Below are 19,671 nucleotides of genomic sequence, written 5' to 3'. Positions count from 1 at the left end.
TCAGAAACTAACCATTGGTGAGGACAGCGACAAAACAACCCTTGCGTTTGACACAGAGCGCCTTATGGCGTCGTCGAGGCGTCTCGGGGCGCTTCGCAGGACATCCCGTGAAAGGGGATCGTGCGATGTCGAGACATCACTTGGAATGAATCTGTGCTTCACACACTTTTGTGTACCTGCAGTGCATTGGCAGGAACCCAGTGATCGATCGGACCCCCAGGAACAAGTGATCATTTGCTATATGAAGCCGCGCGACCTGGTGATGTGTTCCTTTCTTTATATATAGATATCTATCCATATATATATATATATATATATAGAAAGAATCGGAATCGAATCCCCGAGCAAACGCTCAGAGATCCTTTTTTTATTTTATTATGAAATTAAAACAATTAATTTTTTAAATGAAGTGCGAGAGAGGGGGAGAGAGGGAGAGAGAGAGAGAGGGGAGAGGGAGAGAGACAGACAGACAGAGAGAGAGAGAGAGAGACTGTAAGACGGTCGGTCTCCCGGAGCTCCCGATCGGTGCCAATGTATCCAAGCGGTGGCGTGTGACGTACTTCCGGGTGTCAGTCGGCGGCCGCTGATTGGCTGCCGGAGAGCCACTCTGGCCGTGGGGGGAATAAAGAGCTATAGCGGATCAGCGGCGGCGCTCTCCCCCCAAAAAACTTCCCACAACATCACCCAAACACCCACCCACCCCCTTACACCCCCCCTTACACCCCCCCCCCCCCCACACCCCCCCCCCGGGTGCACAAGCGGACAGCAGCAGCAGGGCTGGCCTGGCCTGGCCCGGGACTCCCACATCTCCTCTGCGCGCTGCGGCCAGTGAGCAAAAGGCGACCGGAGCCACACAGCGAGGATGAGTTTGCTGTCGGCGATCGACACGAGTGCCTCCGTGTACCAGCCGACACAGCTCCTGAACTGGGTCTACCTGTCCCTGCAGGACACCCACCAGCCGAGCGCTTTCGATGCCTTCAGACCCGAGCCTTCGTCCCACCACCACCACCACCACCACCACCACGATCTCAACTACGCCAAGGCGGCCGATCTGGGCACTTCGCTTTATTCCAACTACTTGAACAACTTTTCCCAACTTCAGAGGAACGAGGTGCGCTTTGCCTTTAGAGAAAGAAACGACTACCACGAAGGAAAACCGCTCCCCACCCCTCCACCTCCCCACACCCCCACACCCCGATCGTTTCTCGGACGCGATGCGGTGGTGATGTGTTTTTTTTGCAGAGGGCAGCAGTTGGGTGTGTGGTCGGGAGTGCATAGTTTTAGAAGAAGCCGATTCTTTTAAGAAGTTTCTGATACGTGCAGCGACTCTGCGCATCTCACCTTCTCATTTACGCCCACCATTAAGCCCAGTTCTTTTTTTTGTGTGTGTGTGGGGGGAACTTTTTAAAATCAAGACTAATCTTTTCAGTTGGCTGAGCGATATTCTGTTGTTTTTTTTTGGGGGGGTGGGGGGGTGGGTGGTGGTGGGGGGTCGTTGGGGTATTGCATGATAGAAGCGAGATGGGATTCTGCATGTCAGGGGAATGCAGTTTATCTAAATGGAAACGCTGTTGACATGTTGGTTAATAATTGAAAGTTCTGTACCATGGAATCATACGACTAAAATAGTTTTGAACTGGGATATTACCAGATGCTGGTGTCAGCCGCGGGGTCCTGAACTGATATAAATTCATAGTTAAAGACTCGTTCCCTCTCTTCCTCCCCCCAAAAAATCCCCCTGTGAATCACTGACTGTGATTGACAGCCACATTGCAGTAACCAAACTTCCAGCCAAAAGCGAAACACTTTCAAAACTAGTGGGCAATGCAGTGAGGCTTTGGATAAACACTGATTTGTATCAACGGGCATTTGCTGAGTCTGCTCTAACATACAGATGTGGAAACTCGAGGAGTGTGTGTGTGTGTGTGTGTGTTGGTTGGGGTGGGGGATTGATGGTGGTGGAAGCAAACAGATAGCCATTCAGTTTCAAAAGGCGAGACTGGTGTAGCATGAGCCACGCAGAGGTCTTGGCTGCGGTTGGGTGCGTGATCTGCATTCTGCAGAGAGTATGAGGGGAGTAACTGTGGCCAAGTCTGTGTAGATTGCATTAACCAAATAGGACCCTCTGCAATTATTTTAAAGGAAGAATATCTGGTTGCTCGTGACCCGACGAAAATAAACGGCCATATATACACTCATACCATCGCTCTCCTTACCCCGAATCTATCGTTAAACGCAAACTGGAACTGCTCGAGTTTTGTTCTTAAAAGGGCAATGCCTGACTGACTGACTGACTGACAACGTGGATACAAGCTGGAAACTTTCTTTTCGAGCAAATGATGCCCCGGGGGAAGGCAGAGGGGGAGGGGGGATAAACTCACAGGAATAAAACATGTTCACCTTTTAAAAATACAAATAATCGAACGGAATTAACAACATAGAATGTTGGGATTGTGATTAAAACTATAACAAATCTTAAATATGTACTTAAATAGTACATATACTTAAATAGTGTTGAGCTGGAGTGTGTGTGTGGGGGGGGTATCTCTGTGGTATATGCGCTCTTAAGATACTCCAGAAAAGGGATTCAACCCAATCGCAAAAGCTTCAATAAGTTATCCAGGAATTCACTGCAGAGCAATCAGTTACTGTTCCAGTGTTGGTCTTTGATGATCTGATGCAATTTGTGCACTCCCAGTTAAATCCATTAAGTCCTGGGGGGGAGCAGCACCGTTTATCTGCTACGTCTCGTTTCAATCCCCTTAAAGTAATAGCAGCGTTGTGTGTGTGTGTGGGTGGGTGGGTGGGTGGGTATGTGTGTGTGTGTGGGTGGGTGTGTGTGTGGGTGGGTATGTGGGTGAGTGGGTGTGTGTGTGGGTGGGTATGTGGGTGTGTGTGGGGGTTAGGAAACACTCCCCTCAACAAACCGAACCCTGAAGCTGTGACCATTGCCCCTTTTAAGAGCAGTGTTAGGTTTAATCCAACGCGGAGCAACGGGGCATTGTTTTAGCCGCTAATGGGTTTCAGATCTGGAATTGGCCGCAACAGAAGACGCTAATAAGCCCCGCGGTGCGTGACAGTCATCTGCAGTGTGAGAGGCTTTCCTTGTCGGTTCCCCGCGTGCACACGGCATGTCCAGCTCTTGTCGTGCTGTCACTGGCTGAGCTGAGTGTGCACTGGGGTGGGGGGGTTGTAGGGGAGGGGTGGGGTTGTGGGGAGGGGGAAGGGGAGGGGAGGGGGGGCTCTGCCCGGGGACGGAACAGCTGCACAGTTTACATCAATAGGTCTCGTGTAAACGGAATACACCAAATGCTCGTGTGGACTGTACACGGGTTGGGGTTATTTTGGAAGGTTAATAACTGCCGTACAGAAGCAAAGGGTTAACCCTCTCCCCCCCTCCCCCCTCCATCCCACCCACACAAACACACAAACACATGACAAGTCGCTTTGTTTAACTTTCACTTCAAAAGCTCCCGAGCAGATCCTCATAAACTTGACAGCTGACTCGGTCCGCACCAGTTGTCGCCTCTCTTAAAAATAACTGTCTGTTCTCAACCAAAGCTGAAACGTACAGAGACTGACTCGGTTTTTTACTTGGACTTATTCTCCTCCTCCTCCTCCTCCTCCAACTGACAAACCCAACACCACAGCATAAACAATCCCTCTCTCTATGTGGGTGTACAATGCTGAACGGTGAACGTATTGGGAGACTTTCGATTCTTGTACATAAATGTCACATCAATTTCTCATGTTGACTGCTGTATGTTGTGCTTGTGGTGGGTGGGGGTTGGGGTGGGTGGGGGTTGGGGTGAGTGGGTGGGGGGGTGAATGGAGGGTGAAACTATCGGTTAGAAGTGAACTGGGAACCAGGGTTACTTATATGCCATGAGTTTCGGGATTCCTTCCCCACATGTGAACTTGAGGTCTTACAGTTGTTAATGTTGATTAATAGCCCCTTTGCCAAGAAATTGGCTCAATTTCTGCGTCAAATCTGCCACATTAAACTGCAGTACATAGAAGCACAGAAACAACTTTCTTTCTTTGGATGTAAAATCAAACCTTGACATCCAGGGGGAGGTCAATGTCAGTCCCCTCCACCAGCTGATCGCTCCCCTGTCCTCTTACTAGGTGTGTGTGTCTGCGCTCCTGTAACTTACAAGATTGTATTCAGTTCCCCTGTTAAAGGGAGTCACAGGTGCTTGTTTTTTAATTGAATATTCCCAAACTATTGCAATAAAAAACTCAAACCGCAGTTCGAAACTACCTCAATAACATCTTTCCAGATGTTCATTGAACTGAGCAACAATTAATACACAGTACGTCAACACTTACTGATGTTATTGGGCGATTTGGTGTGAAAGCACCTAATCATTAATGGCTGTAAAAGTTCTAATGACAGATTATATTACAAAGAATGAAATGTCCAGGGTAGCCAACTCATTGTATAGCTTTATACTGTGTTTTGTATCTGGAATGCTTTGCTGTGTGTTGTAAAAAGATCCTACTGTGTTTTGATTTGATTTCATCAGATAAATGTTAAATATTTACATCAGAATTGTTTGCAATGTAGAAAACACATTTTAAATATTGAATGTTGTCCGTTATCCAGGCTATTACCAACGGTTTATACAAGAGTGCTTCCCCCTATGGTTCTCTGAGTAACATTGTGGACGGGCTGAGTTGTCTGACAGACCATTTCTCGGATCTATCTTTATCGGCAGAACCTCGGAAACCCGGCAAAAGACCTCCACCAAACTATCTGTGCCATCTCTGCTTCAACAAGGGCCATTACATCAAGGACTGCCCCCAGGTAAGAACAGTGGCTTGTAATAAACATAGGAGAGGATGGTTAATCCACACCTCTGCTAGACATTTCAGCTCTTATCTATTTAGAAATGATTATTTGCAATTAATGTCTTACACATGAAAAATCCATCTGTGCCCTTTAAAATAACAAGATTCTTGGAATTATCATTAACGTTTCTAGAACCCATCTCAATTTTTGTGATCTTAGTTTCAAAGTGAGATAACATGTAAAGAACCTCTGTAAACACACACACACTGAGAGGAATTGGGATTAAAAGCACAAGACCAATCTGCAGGTCTGTGCTGGATGGACACTGTGTCTTGCTCCTGACAGTATCAGTCCACTTTTAGGAAATGGTCAGGTAAGTTTCACTAGAACTGGTTCAGTTTGTGTTCAGTGAAACAGTGGCTAGTGTCAGCAGGTCAATACTGTCACAAACGGAAGTCACTCTGAGCACTTGTGGGATGTTGAATCACTGAGCACCTCACATCAATCCAAGCCCCCTTTCCATCTGTTGCACTGACATATGACAACTGACCAGGTCCCCAATAGACCATTTGTGTTTCAAAGCTGAATGGATTGTTGGACTTTCCAAATATTCCACACTATAATTGAAGGTGTGTGTTACAGCAATAAACAGGAGATGGGCATAGTTTCTATTCCCTGTTATCAAACAGACTCAATAATGCAATTGTGAATAAAACACACATTTGATCACAGATGAAGAAAGTTAATTGGTCTTGTCTTTCCAGAATCCCAACCCAATAATGTACCCAGAGGCTGATCTTGATCAAAATCTGGGGCAATAATTATTGACCCAGTTAACTCTTACATTTGATTTGTTGATTTTATATAGGTATAACCTGACTAGAATAATTTTATGCATCATGATGTCTATGCACATTAAATACTTGTAATAAAAGAAAACTCATCACCCTTCCCTTCATTGACACTTGCAGACAGTTGTTACCAGCTGTAGACAAGACACACACACACACGTATTATAAAGATTCGATCCCATGATACCAGACTATTTATTCCTATTTTCACACAAGCTGGTTTCTGTAAAGAACTTGCTAATTTTCTTCTCAGAATGTTCCACGTATTTAGCTCTGGTGTAAAGAGTGAAACATCACGAGTGGGAAATGCTTGCATTTTGTCTCATCCTGTAGGAGCTCTGGACAAAGAGGTTGGAATCTCAGGGGAGTGAGTGTGTGTTTGCAAGTGTTTGGGAGGGGGGGGTGGAGGGGGAGGGGAAGAGAAGAGAGCAGTCTGAAAAGTAATACAATCCAGATGCCTGACCTAATGCACTGAGAACATCCCACTAGTCAGAGATTGTGTCTCCTTCACCAGCAGGGCTGCAACAGACTGCAAATGTGAGGCTTCTAAAACTAAGCAAGAGTCTGAGGGACAGAGAGCCTGGGGCAATCTTAACACTTCAGGACTGTCTCTAGAAAAGATCAGGCGTGAGGTGTGGAAAAACTCAACAGAACTGTGCTTTTAATTATCCTACATGCTCAGAATTCAGAGTCAAAACAGTCCTTGGTCTGTATCAACAGAACCTTAGAATTTGTTTAGAATCCAAAATAGTGAAGGGTTATAGAGAAATATTTTTATTTCCGTAAAAGAAGTGAAAAGGCTAACTAATGAGAGCAACTTTCTAAGTTAGAAACCAGTAATTGGAGCCAAGCTGGATATTAACATACTAGGGTCTAATTTACTGTATTTCTTAGAATTCCTTAATAAGCAATTCAAGTTGTGCATGTCGGAACTCATTCTGGATACTGTGCCCATGTCACTCCAACCTCCAGAAATACCACTCCAAACAACTACTTCCAAAACAGAGAAATCAACGAGAAATCTAGGTGGATTTCTGCAATTCCTTATTAAGGAATCCTGCTAAGAAATTAGATCTCATTATCGAGTTCAGCTACTTTCCATTCTGTATTTCAGTGTGTGATTACACACGCCTAATAATAATCCCTCCAAAAACCAAAAACAATAATAAATTGGTCATTTTCAATCTACGACTGTTTGTGGGACATTGCTGTGCGCAATTGGCTGCCGCGTTCGCCCATGAATATACAGTCAATTCACTTTACAGTGTGTTCTGTGAAGCGCTTTGGGACGTCCTCCCGACGTGAAAAGCGCTATATCAAATGCAAGGATTATTATTATTATTATTATTATCAAATCTCACTTAAAAAGAAAAATACACAGGCTGGTCCACATTCATTCAAATTATATACATATACAATGTACACATATGTTATCTAATAGTGGCAAGCTGCAGTGTCACATTCAACCTCACTGTAACTCGAGGGGCAGTATGTTATCAGTTTGAATCTCAAAGCCAGTGTTGGTATTTCTTTTATTGAATCCTCATAGAGCTCATTTTAAAAGTGGGAAATGCTTTTGAGGAAGGCTACAGCCTGTGGTTTGTGACATCAGCTGGCAACAGTCTCTGTTTTATTGCTAGCCCATTTTATTCAATGAAAGCTATTGATGTCAGCGGGCAGCAAATATAGTGAAACTATTTATCAAAGATCTCAGACAGATATATTTAGTAGTTTGATCCCAGGTTGTAATTAATACAGTGCAAGTGTTTACCACACGTGTGCCCAGTTATATAAGTGTACACATTGCATCACTGTTTCTTATTATTAACAATAATAATCCTTGCATTTGATATAGCGCCTTATCACGTCTTCAAGACGTCTCAAAGCGTTAAATTCTAGCAGTCCCCATTTGACTCCTATAATGTTTTTCAATACAGTATTTTGGTATGACCTAAAGTTGCTTCCAGGTCTAAAAAAATGCACATATTCTGTGTATCACAAGTTTTAGTATTCAACCATTTGAGATCTCAGGTTTAATCCCTGATCTGTATGGAGTTAGATGATCTCAGTCTGAATGTCCTGTGATCATAACTAATAAAAACAATTCCGCCAAGATTCTTTATCCTGATCACTGCCTTATTGACTCTTGCTGGAAAATACATGTGAATAATAATAATTATCCTTGCATTTGATATAGAGCCTTTCATGTCAGAAGACATGAAAGTGCTTCACAGGATATATTCTAAAGTGGAGTGACTGTGTGTTTTGTGGGCAAAATGGATGTTGAGTGAGCACCAGATTGTGCGCAGCTGTCACGTTCTCCACTCACCATATTCTCATAGCTGACACTTAATGAGCAGATTCACAAAAGAATGGTTACCTTGTGCTGGCTGCCTGCCAGCGGCTATGAAGCACTGCGCAGTACGAGATATCACATTGGCGAGTGGAGGCGAGATGATTGGGAGAGAAAAATCAAACACTTTGTTGTGTAATTCATGGTGCAGATATTTTCTTTCTCAAAGTAGTGATCAGCTCAGTTCACAAGTGTGCAGTTCACCATTTCCGTTCTTTACTTTTGGGCTTCTGCCAATTCCAAAACCAGAACCAGGGGCAAAGAGCAGAGGTCAGTGTTGCAAGAACACATAACAGAGGATGTTCCCTATCTATACTATTGAATTGGGAACATCTTTGAAAGGCTCCAGGAAATATCATTTTACTGATACAGTTTATTCTTTTCCTCCTTGTTCCTTCCCTTGGGATCTTACATGCCACACACATTCTAGCCAATAGCACTGGCATTAACCTGCACGTAACCTTCTGCAAATCTGCTCAAAGCCACTTAAATAGCAATCGTGTTGGTAGACCAAGCCTCTTTACCCCTTTTTTAAAAAAAGTATTTTCCTCTTACATCCATCTATTCTTATTAAATTTTTAATTGCGGAGCATTATAATACGATATTTAAATTAGGACCCCATAATCTAGGCTGACACTAGTGTAATATTGAGGGTTGTACATTATCAGAGATACTTCCTTTAAAAGAGATTTTAAAGTTTGTAGCAAATTTACCTGTTCTAGTAATTCAGTTGAACATTAAAGATCCATCGCACCATTTTGAAGAGCAGCGAGTTCATTCAGTGTCTCTCTCATCCCAAATTTACCCCAAGACAAACAGCTCAATATTTCAAACATTCTTAAATGTTTGACATCTAGATTAGCTGGTGTGTAAAAATAATAGTGCTTCAACTTCACAAGAAGCCCAGGGATGTGATCCATTGCCAACACTGGGACTTCTATCCATCCTTGCTTTCTTTGATGGAAGACTTAGAAGTAATGTGAAATCCACATTGCAATAAGCAGGCCTCAAATGGAAATGATGCAGAAAACTGGACTTTCTCTCAGTAATTGAATGATTCATGTAACACTTTACAAGAAAGAAAGATTTTCATAGGTCCTTATCGTGGTGAAACATCTCAAAGCATTTAACTGTGGAGCGACTTATTTTTGTAGCCAAACGCACTCACCATTTGTATCAGGATCGTCCAACAAACGGCCATGTGGTGAATGGTCCATTAATCTGGTCTTAAAGCATCTAAAATGCACACAAACCTTCCATGCAGTATACAATGTATCAAAAGCCTGATAGACCCATCATTAGAAAAAGGATATTGTCGTTTCAAAAACACCATTCGGTAGGAGTTCACAGGAACCACAGTGTATGTTTTATAAACCATTGACTATATTATGAAACACAACCACTGCAAGTCGTGTGATGAGGAAGCTGCTTCAAAAATAAAATGATACAATATAAATACAATATATCAAGTTAGTTTCTCTTAGAAGATATTTTGGTTTGCCATTTGAGTAATCAGGGAATCGACCCACTTTTATAACGTCATGCCTCTACCCTCTCTGTGGATCAGATGGAGTGAAAGAATCCAAATAAACCAATCTCCCCAGCCTCTGTACTGAGAGATTCCTGGAGAATTCCTGGAGATTACTGTGCCAGGGGGCACTCCTTGCAGGGCATCAGGACTCCAAAATAGTTCTATTATTTTCATGAGGTAGTTGGGTGGTGCCAGAGCCGCAGTGGTAGTGACCCTATCACCAACAATCTGCTGCTGAGTTAAAGCACGCGACCCTTGATTTACAAGGTAGGTTGATTTTTTTAATGAACCTGTAAAAATTACAGGAGTGACCACATTAATTTAAAAACTGGAGTACGCCTCTTAAAATCTCAGCATCACTTGTTCAGCCAATGAAAAGAACAAACTGCAAACAAATGGGTGAATGGAAACTGCATAAACTGACTCTGTCTGTTGCTCCTCGCACATCACAGACCAGGATTTTAACTGCAAATTTCTAGTCTGGATGAGCCAGTACTGCACTGAGGGTTGCCTCTACCCAATAGGTCATTAGGCCAATGGAGGAGCCATGCAGATGCTTATCGGAGCACAATCTAGTGAGCAAATGCATTGTGGTTTGCCACAGAATCACACATACCAGGAACTAAACTTTTTGATTTATGCTGAGTTAGTGTAACTCAACTATGACAGGAGCTAGGGCATATGTTGGCCTCAGTGTCCCTGGTCTATGAAGGGGGAAATTGGACAGTGTTCAGGAGACCGTATCAGATTAGTTTAGCAAAGAGCTTTGTAATAGCTATGAATACAGTCAAACATTTAACAGGAGCTTTTTTCCATCGTTGTCCACACACAAAAAAACCTCTGTGCTTTTTTTTGTTCAGTCCGAATGAGAAACGCTAACATGTTGACAGTTCTTGGCTTGCCCAAAAAAGATAGGAACCAGCAGCTGTACAAACAGGGCGGGATCTCCGATCACCATGGTGGGGTAACACTTTGCTTTTCTCAGGCTGTTGCCTTGCAAGGTGGTGTGAAAATCTGAGCAGTTGTGGCATCAGCAGCGATAACAGCAGGAAAATTGCTCTCCTGGGCGAACACACGCCTTTCTTGGGAAAGGCTTTCAACAATGGTAAGAAAAAAACTACAATCTCAAGGCGTCAGTCTCCAGTGAGCTGCGAAGTGAGCATAGGAAGCAAGTACTACACACAACTTTGCACATGCTTACTTGTTTATACTTGACACTGAAGTACCGTTTTATACAGGTTCATGGAGACAATAGGTAGGGAACATTGAGCTGGCTTGCTGGTTGGACTATTTTTTACTTGTATCATTGCTGTGGGGGCTGGAGAGAGAGTGAAGTACATTTTGCATTATCTGAACATTTTTTCTGAATTTCGAGTGGGCTTTGTTGCAGAGATTATAAGTGCCAGTAGGCAGAAGAATGTCCAGGAATACTCAGATATTCCAGTGAGTAAGGAGGAGTAATAGTGCAGGTAAAATTATACTCGATACAACTAAAATTACTGTGTGGAGAGTTGGTCAAATTTACCATAAGAAATCCAGTGCTTATCCTGGTTCTTCTTAATAAGAAATCCGGTGCTTTTCCTGGTCGCTGTTTCCCACTTTCTTCTTTTGAGTCTTCACATACAGAATGTCAACAGCTAAGATCCTGCTAATAGAAAGCACACGTGAAGGGGGAGCTTTTCAAACTCTGTGAACATTTATTTTCCTGCTGACAGAAATATGGTAATTCAGGTCAGATTTTGAAGGTGACTTCTACTCCATTTAAAGAATTGCAAATGGAAGCGACTGACTTAAATAAAACTTTTATATTGAATATTTCCAAAGTAACTATGCAGCTTCGTGTTGTGGAGCAATGAAGTCTGAAATAGTGTCTTCTTTTTAAACCAGTATGGGAATCAGTATGTTTCTCTTTTATGCAGTCAGTTCATCTTTACAAAGAATGACATTGCAGTTAGCTAGTTCTTTGCTGCGATGTAAAACTTTCCAGAGAGTTTCATCTCAAACAAAATGGAACTAAAAAATAAAATACCCAAATCACTGTACACGGATGTCAGTAGATAGGCCGACTAGCGAGTGCAAACTATGCTGTGTGTGTGTTGGGGGTGAGATTGCATTTCCTGAAGGAGAAATAATGCGATCTCTTTCCCTTCCTCCCCAGTGGTGAAAAGTGTGTGTTTGCAACAAGCTGATCTTCTCCACAGTGCACAGCAGATGGGAAGTCAGAAAGAACACTCCAGCAGCTGTTTGCATTCGAGAGTTGGCTCTGACTTTTCCCCCTTCCCCCAAATTCAGTATCATTCCCCTTAAAAGTGCGCATAATGTTTTTTTAAAAAAATACAAATTTCACAGTATTTTAACGCTTTCAGCGGGAACAGAGACTCAGTGGAGTTACATCAAGAGCTTTCTCATGAGCTTGTGAAAAGGGCTCACTAAACAGATATTTCTGCTCTGCAACACCCGGTGATATAGTCATTTACATGAACAACTGGAGAGCCCCACAGGATTGATCTGAACCACATTTGCAACACTTTGTATGAAAGGTTTAAATAGTTAAAACTAGTTTCAGCAAACAGTGTGTGCAGAGATCACACGAGCAAGACTTCCTTAAAAAGGAAATCTACTTCATAGAATAAAATGGGTTTCCTGCCAGCTGTTGTGAGTTATATAAAGGTAACGTGGCTTTCCTCTGCATTTGCTGATATAACAATGATCACACTTCCTCTTGTGTTGATCGCTCTTGCCTGAAGCTACAGTCATATTATTACACTCTCAAAGCAAGAGATTTCAAAACATTTGTGCAAACTTTAGGTTTGAACTGTTTTTTTTACTAAAACTCAGGCACAATCTTTTCTAAAAAAAAGTCTACTATTTATACTGGGGAGAGGGGTGAATGATTCATAATTGTCATCATTGCATAAGAGTGCAAAGGCTAAGTGGTTTAGTTGAACTCCCTGGTGGCTCAGTAGGTAAATGCATTGCTCTGAGCCATGAAGAACATTCAAAGTTCAAATCACCACTCTACTCTGTGTTGAGTTGTGTGATCTTGGTCATGCAGCAGTAAGAGTGGCTATAATTAGTTCAGTACCTGTAATATAGGGGGAAAACACAGTGTATTACGTGAAGGACAGGATTGTCTCAACGATAACTTGCATTTATATAGCACCCTTCACGTAGGGTAGCGACTCGGAGCGCTTAACTGTGGCGGAACTTAACCTCAAGCCAGGGGGAGGTGACTGTAAGCACACTGTCGAAGAGAAGGGTCTTCAGTCATGATCTAAAAGAAGGGAAGGTGGGGATCAAGGCGGAGGGATTGAGGGAGAGAGTTTCAAAGCTTTGGGGCATGGTGGCCACCAATATGGAGCAAACAGGATGAGTGAAAAGCAGGAGGTCAGAGCCAGACGAATTGAAGAAAGGCCACTTGGGGGGATTACTGGTGAGTAGGTACATGGAACTGTACTCAAAGTGACAGCCATCTGGAGAGGAAGCAGAAAATGGCAAATTACAGGATCAAAATATATTTTTCTTTCTGGTTTTCCCTGGACTGAACAATAATTGTGGTTGATAGAGCAAACTGTACCCAGGCTCCGAACTATTGTGAGCCCTCCAGCCACAGTCTGGAGAAGAGGTTTCCTCAGCAGTTATCCCTTGTCTCTGTGAACTTCTTTTCAGCACTCAAACAACAACATGGCTGAGTGGCAAACTCAACAGAGTGGGGAAATCTAACCTATACTGTATTTTGTTTCTACGATGCCACACACTGACTCTTCATCTCCTGACAAATCATTCTTACGCAGTGCACTGCTTGGGGAGGGAATGTGACTTAGGGCGCTTTAGAAAAAAGACGACAACTGAATGGTACTTGCATTTGGCTGGTAGTACAGAACACATTGTACATTGCTTAGACGTCACCATGGTTGTTGACACAGTGTGTAATCTGTAGGATTATACTGGTCACTCGCACCACTATAGAGGGGAAATGACAGAGCTCCATCCAGGAATTGTCCAGTTCCTTTTTGAAAATGATCCGACCTACATAGCAACTGGTTTTAATTTCTTCCCCTTTCCACTCCAGATTTCTCCATGCATGGAGCTCTGTCATTTCCTGCATACTGTTTGGAGCTCCATACAGTGCACAGAAAATGCAAGTTTCTGACCTCCCAAGCTGCAATTTCAATTTCCTCTGACTGAAAAGAGCTATTGGGAGGAGATGGTAACACGCTGTACTCTTTCCCACCATTAAAAAATAATTGTTGCCTTTTTCTTTTGTTGAGTGCAATTTCACAGGTGATGAGGACACTTTACAGAAGGAGGATGGATGGGGAGTCCTCTTGTATTGCCATCAAAAGTATAGTTCTTTTGATGGCAGTACAAGAGGACATTCACTGAGTAACTAAACCATGAAACATTCTGCAGACCAAAGACCTGAGACATAATAAATGCCAGTGTCCTCAAATCAATTTTGATAAGACCATTGGTCCAATTAGCCTATCCATCCAGCTTCAGTAAAGATTCTTGTGTCAACAACCATGGTGACAACTAAGCAATGCACAATGCTGCTTCCCATATTCCCAGCCAATGGATGCACCTGTCCCGAAGCTGATATGCACTCCACGTAAGCACCTTCCAGGAGAGGTCACTGGATAGAGATCTTTTTCTCTCCGGAGCAGTGGAAAAAGTAGGATTGATGGCCAAGTAGCCTTTTCTCATTCCACGCCCTCGATTGGAGCGACCTTGTCTGCGTCAGATACAAATCAAAGCCTGCGAGCCGCAAGCAATAAAGTGGAAATGTCACACTGAACTAGCAGGGAATGCTATTTTGAGAATGGGGCTAAGACTTGTTGTTAAGGAAGAGGAGAAAGAGCTTTATTCAGTCTGCTTCACACCGATGAGCCCAAAAATGTACAGACAGAAGAGCTCAACGAAGAGCTCCCAGTCTTCCATTCCAATGTAATAAATGCGTTGGAATACCTAGTGTTGCTGAAATAGCAGAAATTGCAGCCTATAATCAAAGATGTGGGAGTTTGATGTTTAAAAGCTGCTCTTTAAAAAGAACGATGACTGGAACCACTCCACGATAACTGCGTGTTTTCTATATGTATGTACGAACTTTGCTCTCAGCGAAAACCCCGTTACTTTCTTCACCAGCCACTCAGGAACTGTGCGGCCGAGGGTTTTGTGGGTTCCCACTGCACAGTTAATAAAATACTCATGAAGTATTGAGAAAGAAATGCACCGCCAGCTGGTAAGAATCTAACAGAGAGCATCTCACATATTTTAAGCTTTCAGTCAGACTTGAAAAATCTTTCAGTGTTTCTTAAGGTAAAAAGGTTTTGAGCTTGATAACAACGGGTTCAGGTGAACACTAAAAGTGCGAATTTTATATCACTTGGTTGTATAATTGGCCTTTGTCTTGTGTCTTAGTAGGACATGAAACTGAAAGTTGCAAAGATTGGTTTATTTTCTCCCTAACTCGCACACTACAGCAGTGATTGAGGGCTACATAGGCAACTGGTCTGTAGGTCCTAATGTTTCAGTGAAGTTGATGCTTTTCCTTCTTTCCGCTCGGCACATCCTCTGGATGGGCCAGGTGAATTCAGGGGGAACAGAAGGGAAAGGGAGGACCCACATCCTGTCACTAAATGCAACTGCTGCTTCGTGCACTATTGGACTGTGCCACCCTGTCTCGACTGCGTTATTGAAAGAACTTGCATTCTTTACAACGCCTTATGTCAAAACATACTGCAACTGTTTTTGAAGGCAAAAATATGCATCAAAACAATTACTATTTAATCGAGGCGCTTGTGAGATCTGATTGATTGTTTCAGTAATCGGCCAAATATCTGAGGGAAGTAATGGAAAACAAGTGCCTAAATGGTCACCACAATCTCTTTCCTTTTCTATTGTGGTTTGGAAGCAGTGAACTCTGATGCCAGGGCAGTGTACATTTCCTTTTTACAACAGAACTCTTCCCTTCAAACACATACTACTTTGTTGGGGAAACAAAATGCAGACGTATTATCTGTGCAGTTGAGGATGTGTTGGAATGACAGCAATGTTAAAATAATAATAATAATCCTTGCATTTCATATATCCCTTTCACTATATCAGGATGATGTCCCAAAGTGCTTCACAGGATTTAGTGTAATTATAGTAAGAATGTCATTTATAGCGAACAAATCAGTCAATTTGCATACAGCAATGTCCCATAAACAGCCATGAAGTTGGAGACCAATTTTATTTTGGGGGATTGTTGACAAGGAAGTCAGGAGAAAATCTCTTTTTTCGAAAGTGCCACAGGATCTTTAACAGCCACTGGAACAGGCAGAACAGGCACTTCAGTTTAAAGTCTCATCTGAAAGATGACATGTCCTACAATGCAGTACAGTCCCAGGATTGCTTTGGAGTGTCAGCCAGGACTATGTGAGTTCAAAGTCCTGATGTGGGGTTTGAAGCTGCATCCTTCTGACTCAGAGGCGAGAGTACAGCCAACTGAGCCAGACTGACACCATTTTGCAATTTATTGAGTTGAATAACACTTAGAAAATTCTGGAAATCCACAGTGAGTCAATCAGCATCAGAAAGAGAAAAGGTTGGTTCTGATCAAGCATCTCACACAGAGCTATACCCTTAGTTATCCAGATGCCAAATGGTCCACTGTGCTTTTATTCCAGATTTCCAGTTGCACTTGTCATTCTCCAGCAGACTCAACAGTTTGTCATTGGGTTCTAAGTTGTCTGTGTCAGACTCAGGAAGAGAAATGAAAGCTGTGTTGGGGGGGAAGGGGGGGAGTGGGGAGAGCAGCATTCAATCTTCACGACCAGCAATCTACAGAAAGTCCTTTAGTAAAACCATACAAAGAAAACATGAGGTCACCAGACAGAGAAATGTCACGTGAAAGCTCCCATTGTTTATCAGCGGGGGTGAGAAATAACCTTTGACCCTCTATTGAGGAACATTGGAAAATTTTCTGCATTTATTTTTGAATTTTGTGCATCAATTTCCAATCGCCGCACTGCCTCTTTAACTCCTAAGTAAAGGAGCTGTGTGGGAGGATTTTAAAATGTTTAAATTGTTGCTTTTGTGTCAACCACAGAGCCTCAATCTTACTTTTGGTGCAGGTGGTGGGGGGTGGGGGGTGCTGATTGGTCCAAGTCAACCCAATATTGTAGACTGAGCATTTCAGGTACAAGCACTTATAACTACTTTGTGCTTTGCCTGAGGATTTCTTATTTATAGGTAAGTCAGTGCCACTCTCTTAGACCTAGAAGTGATTGCTGAAGACTTTGCTAAGAGAATCTAAGAAAGGGAAAAGAATGTCATTGTCTCATACACAGGCATCGCTTTCTGGTGAGGTCAGATTTTAACCATGGTGTTTAAAACAGGGCAGTGTATTGACTGCAGAGACAGAGGCACAATAGTGGGCAGAACTGCTGGAGAATTTCATTCGCAGTGCAGGGTCTTAGGCCTGTCATGTGTCAAATAACATGATCACATAAACAATCTGTTGCTTGTTGAGTGCCGGAGGGTTCTGCAAAGGATGTTATATATTTCAATGAAAGTAGCAACACATTTCAACATTGTATTGACGGCACCTCTTCAGCACTCAACTCGGAGTCTCAGTAAAGTCTGCGTATATATCTTTGAGGACAGAACATTTCTTAGCGATTTACGATGCTAATGTGGCAGGTCTTAGCAGTGGCATCTTCTCCCTTTTTCCTCTGAGTATCATAAGAGAATGGACTCAGGAGTATTCCAGGCCACAGCATATTAATACTATTTACAACACAACATTAATACCGTGTACCAAGCAATATTAATAATGTGTACAGCACAACATTAATAAGGTGTACAATGTAACATTTATACTGTGTGCAATGCAACATTTACACTGCCTACAATGTAACATTGAATATCCTATACAACATTTTATTAACAATAAACCGGATATCTTATAAGGTATTTAAAACAATGTCTTGCATTTATATAGCGTCCTTCAGAACACTTTACAGTGATAAGTTGGAGGTGTATTAGACAACACCTTTTCATTCAAGTATGTGGCCATTTCCAGTATAGATAGTATAGTGAACAGGATAAAATGCTCATTAGGCGACCAAGCTAATTGGAGTTTGGAAAGCCAAAGCTGATGCAGCATTTTACCTCAGCTACTGATGCCTGTCAGTGTAAGTGTACAAAGATGTTGTCGAGATAGCAGCCAACAGTCTAATGTGATGGTTTAGGATACGGACTGCACAACGCTCCATATGAGATGAACAGTACAGAAGGACCCTTTGTTCAACCGCAGTCTGCCTGGGCACCGGGGTCAGGAAACCATTTCTTGCTGTTCACACACTGGGGGTGCTGGCTGGTGCTCTGTCAAGCAAGCTACAAAGGAGAATTCCCTTTCACAATGCTGTCATTCAAAAAAAAGTATGTATTTTTTACATGGAACATTCAGACCTTCTGCTAAGTGTTTGTCACTGAGTATAATCAGTGCATTGTTGGAGTTGTGCCCAATCAGTGAGAGATTTGACATAGACAAGAAGCCCTAGTGTTGCCCGCTTTTTTAGGGACAGAATATTTACCATTTTGCAGCAAGTTATTCACAAGTGCTTGGTTGAAATCCCACTGACCAAAGTATCTCTATTTTGCATTCACTGTGCTTAAGCATTATTGGCCTCCTTCCCTATCGCAGGTGTCATTGTTCCCACATTGCTGATCCCAAGCCTTTGCTCTTGCCAACCTATGCCTAATACTTTCCTGTGACCGGCTATAGAATTACGAGGGGAGATTTTTTTCGACAGCTAGGTGTCGTAACATATGCGGAAACCCATCACTCTTAAGAGTATCCAAACCAAGCTGCGTCCTACCTACACATGGAAATCTCAGAGATAAATTATTGGATTGGAATGCGCACTCTCTCCCTGCTTATCTAATTCTGGAAAGTATTAGGCATAGGTTGGCAAGAGCAAAGGCTTGGGGATCCCAGAGTGTGCATTGGGGTACTATTGGAGTCTTAACAAGCTAAACTGTATAGCTTGCCATTGATATTACTATTTGGCAAGCTTTCCCACTGCTTGTGCAGCGAGGACCACCCTACCCATAAGAGCTGAGTTAACAGGAGTTGAGTGGGGTGACTCGCTGCCCCCATGATTCACTTCACGGTGGATTGTGGGGCATTGCTGTGCGCACATTGGCTGCTGTGTTTACCTATAGAATATACAATTTACTTTGCAGTACTGTACAATCTGTGAAGCGCTTTGAGACGTCCTCCTGACAAGGGAAAGCGATGTATCAAATGCAATGATTATTATATTATTATATTTAGTGAATAGTATGCTATATAAAAGGTGTTCTATATGATTTTATTATCCTTAAGGGATTGCTAACTAGCACCTGCTGTGTGAAAGGTGCTGGTCTATTGCAGAGCGTCACAGTGAGAATTCTGAAATAATTAAGTGTTCTGCTTTCATTCTTACTGTTCTTACCCTAAACCAAGAGATTTTTTATCAACTTCCTCATCAGGTTGAAAAATCTCTGCCACATTTTATTTGTTTTTCCATTAACTGACCAGAAACCCACAGTAAAGCTGGCTGAATGTGGAAGGCTTGCCAACATTGTGCTTTTCATTGCCTTATCATTCCCAAGAAAGCCGCGGTGCTTGTGTTCGAAAACTGCATAGCTCTGGCTGCACAGCTCCTGCTATTGCTAAGTCGTGACAATGCCGTGATGTTGGAGATTGTCCACTGAACAAGTCATCTCTCGGCAAATATGACGACATTTGTCCAGGTACTGTAACTTTAAGAGTTAATGTGTAGGGCCACAATAAAAGAATGCACCAACCCAGAATGCCACTATATTGTAACAAAGCATACTTATGTCACCTTATGTTTGGTGTGCAAACAATAATAATAAACCTTGCATTTGATATAGTGCCTTATCATGTCTTCGAGACGTCTCAAAGCACTTCACAGAATATACCGTAAAGTGAATTGACCGTATATTTTCTGGGTGAAACTCAGCAGCCAATTTCGCACAGCAGTGTCCCACAAACATCAGTCGATTGAAGTGACCAATTTATTATTATTTTTTTTGAAGGAATTATTGCCCCCGGAACAGTGATCCGGCGATCGATTAATAATC

At 42.6% G+C, this 19,671-nt stretch overlaps 1 protein-coding gene across 1 annotated transcript in view; it reads left to right on the top strand.

The window, feature by feature from the left end:
- The first annotated feature begins 754 nt into the window (after window positions 1–754).
- The window catches only part of zcchc24 (zinc finger, CCHC domain containing 24), a 94,319-nt gene continuing 75,402 nt past the window's right edge, over window positions 755–19,671 (top strand). Inside the window, exons 1-2 of the mRNA XM_007898252.2 lie at window positions 755–1,111; window positions 4,610–4,810. Coding sequence (XP_007896443.1) covers window positions 863–1,111; window positions 4,610–4,810 — 450 coding nt within the window. The 5' untranslated portion in view covers window positions 755–862. The remainder of the gene's footprint in view (window positions 1,112–4,609; window positions 4,811–19,671) is intronic.

Source organism: Callorhinchus milii, unplaced genomic scaffold (assembly GCF_018977255.1).
Source record: "Callorhinchus milii isolate IMCB2004 unplaced genomic scaffold, IMCB_Cmil_1.0 Scaffold7, whole genome shotgun sequence".
NCBI lineage: Eukaryota > Metazoa > Chordata > Chondrichthyes > Chimaeriformes > Callorhinchidae > Callorhinchus > Callorhinchus milii.
Note: the sequence above shows the minus strand (reverse complement) of the source record. Positions and strands in the feature narration are given on the sequence as shown.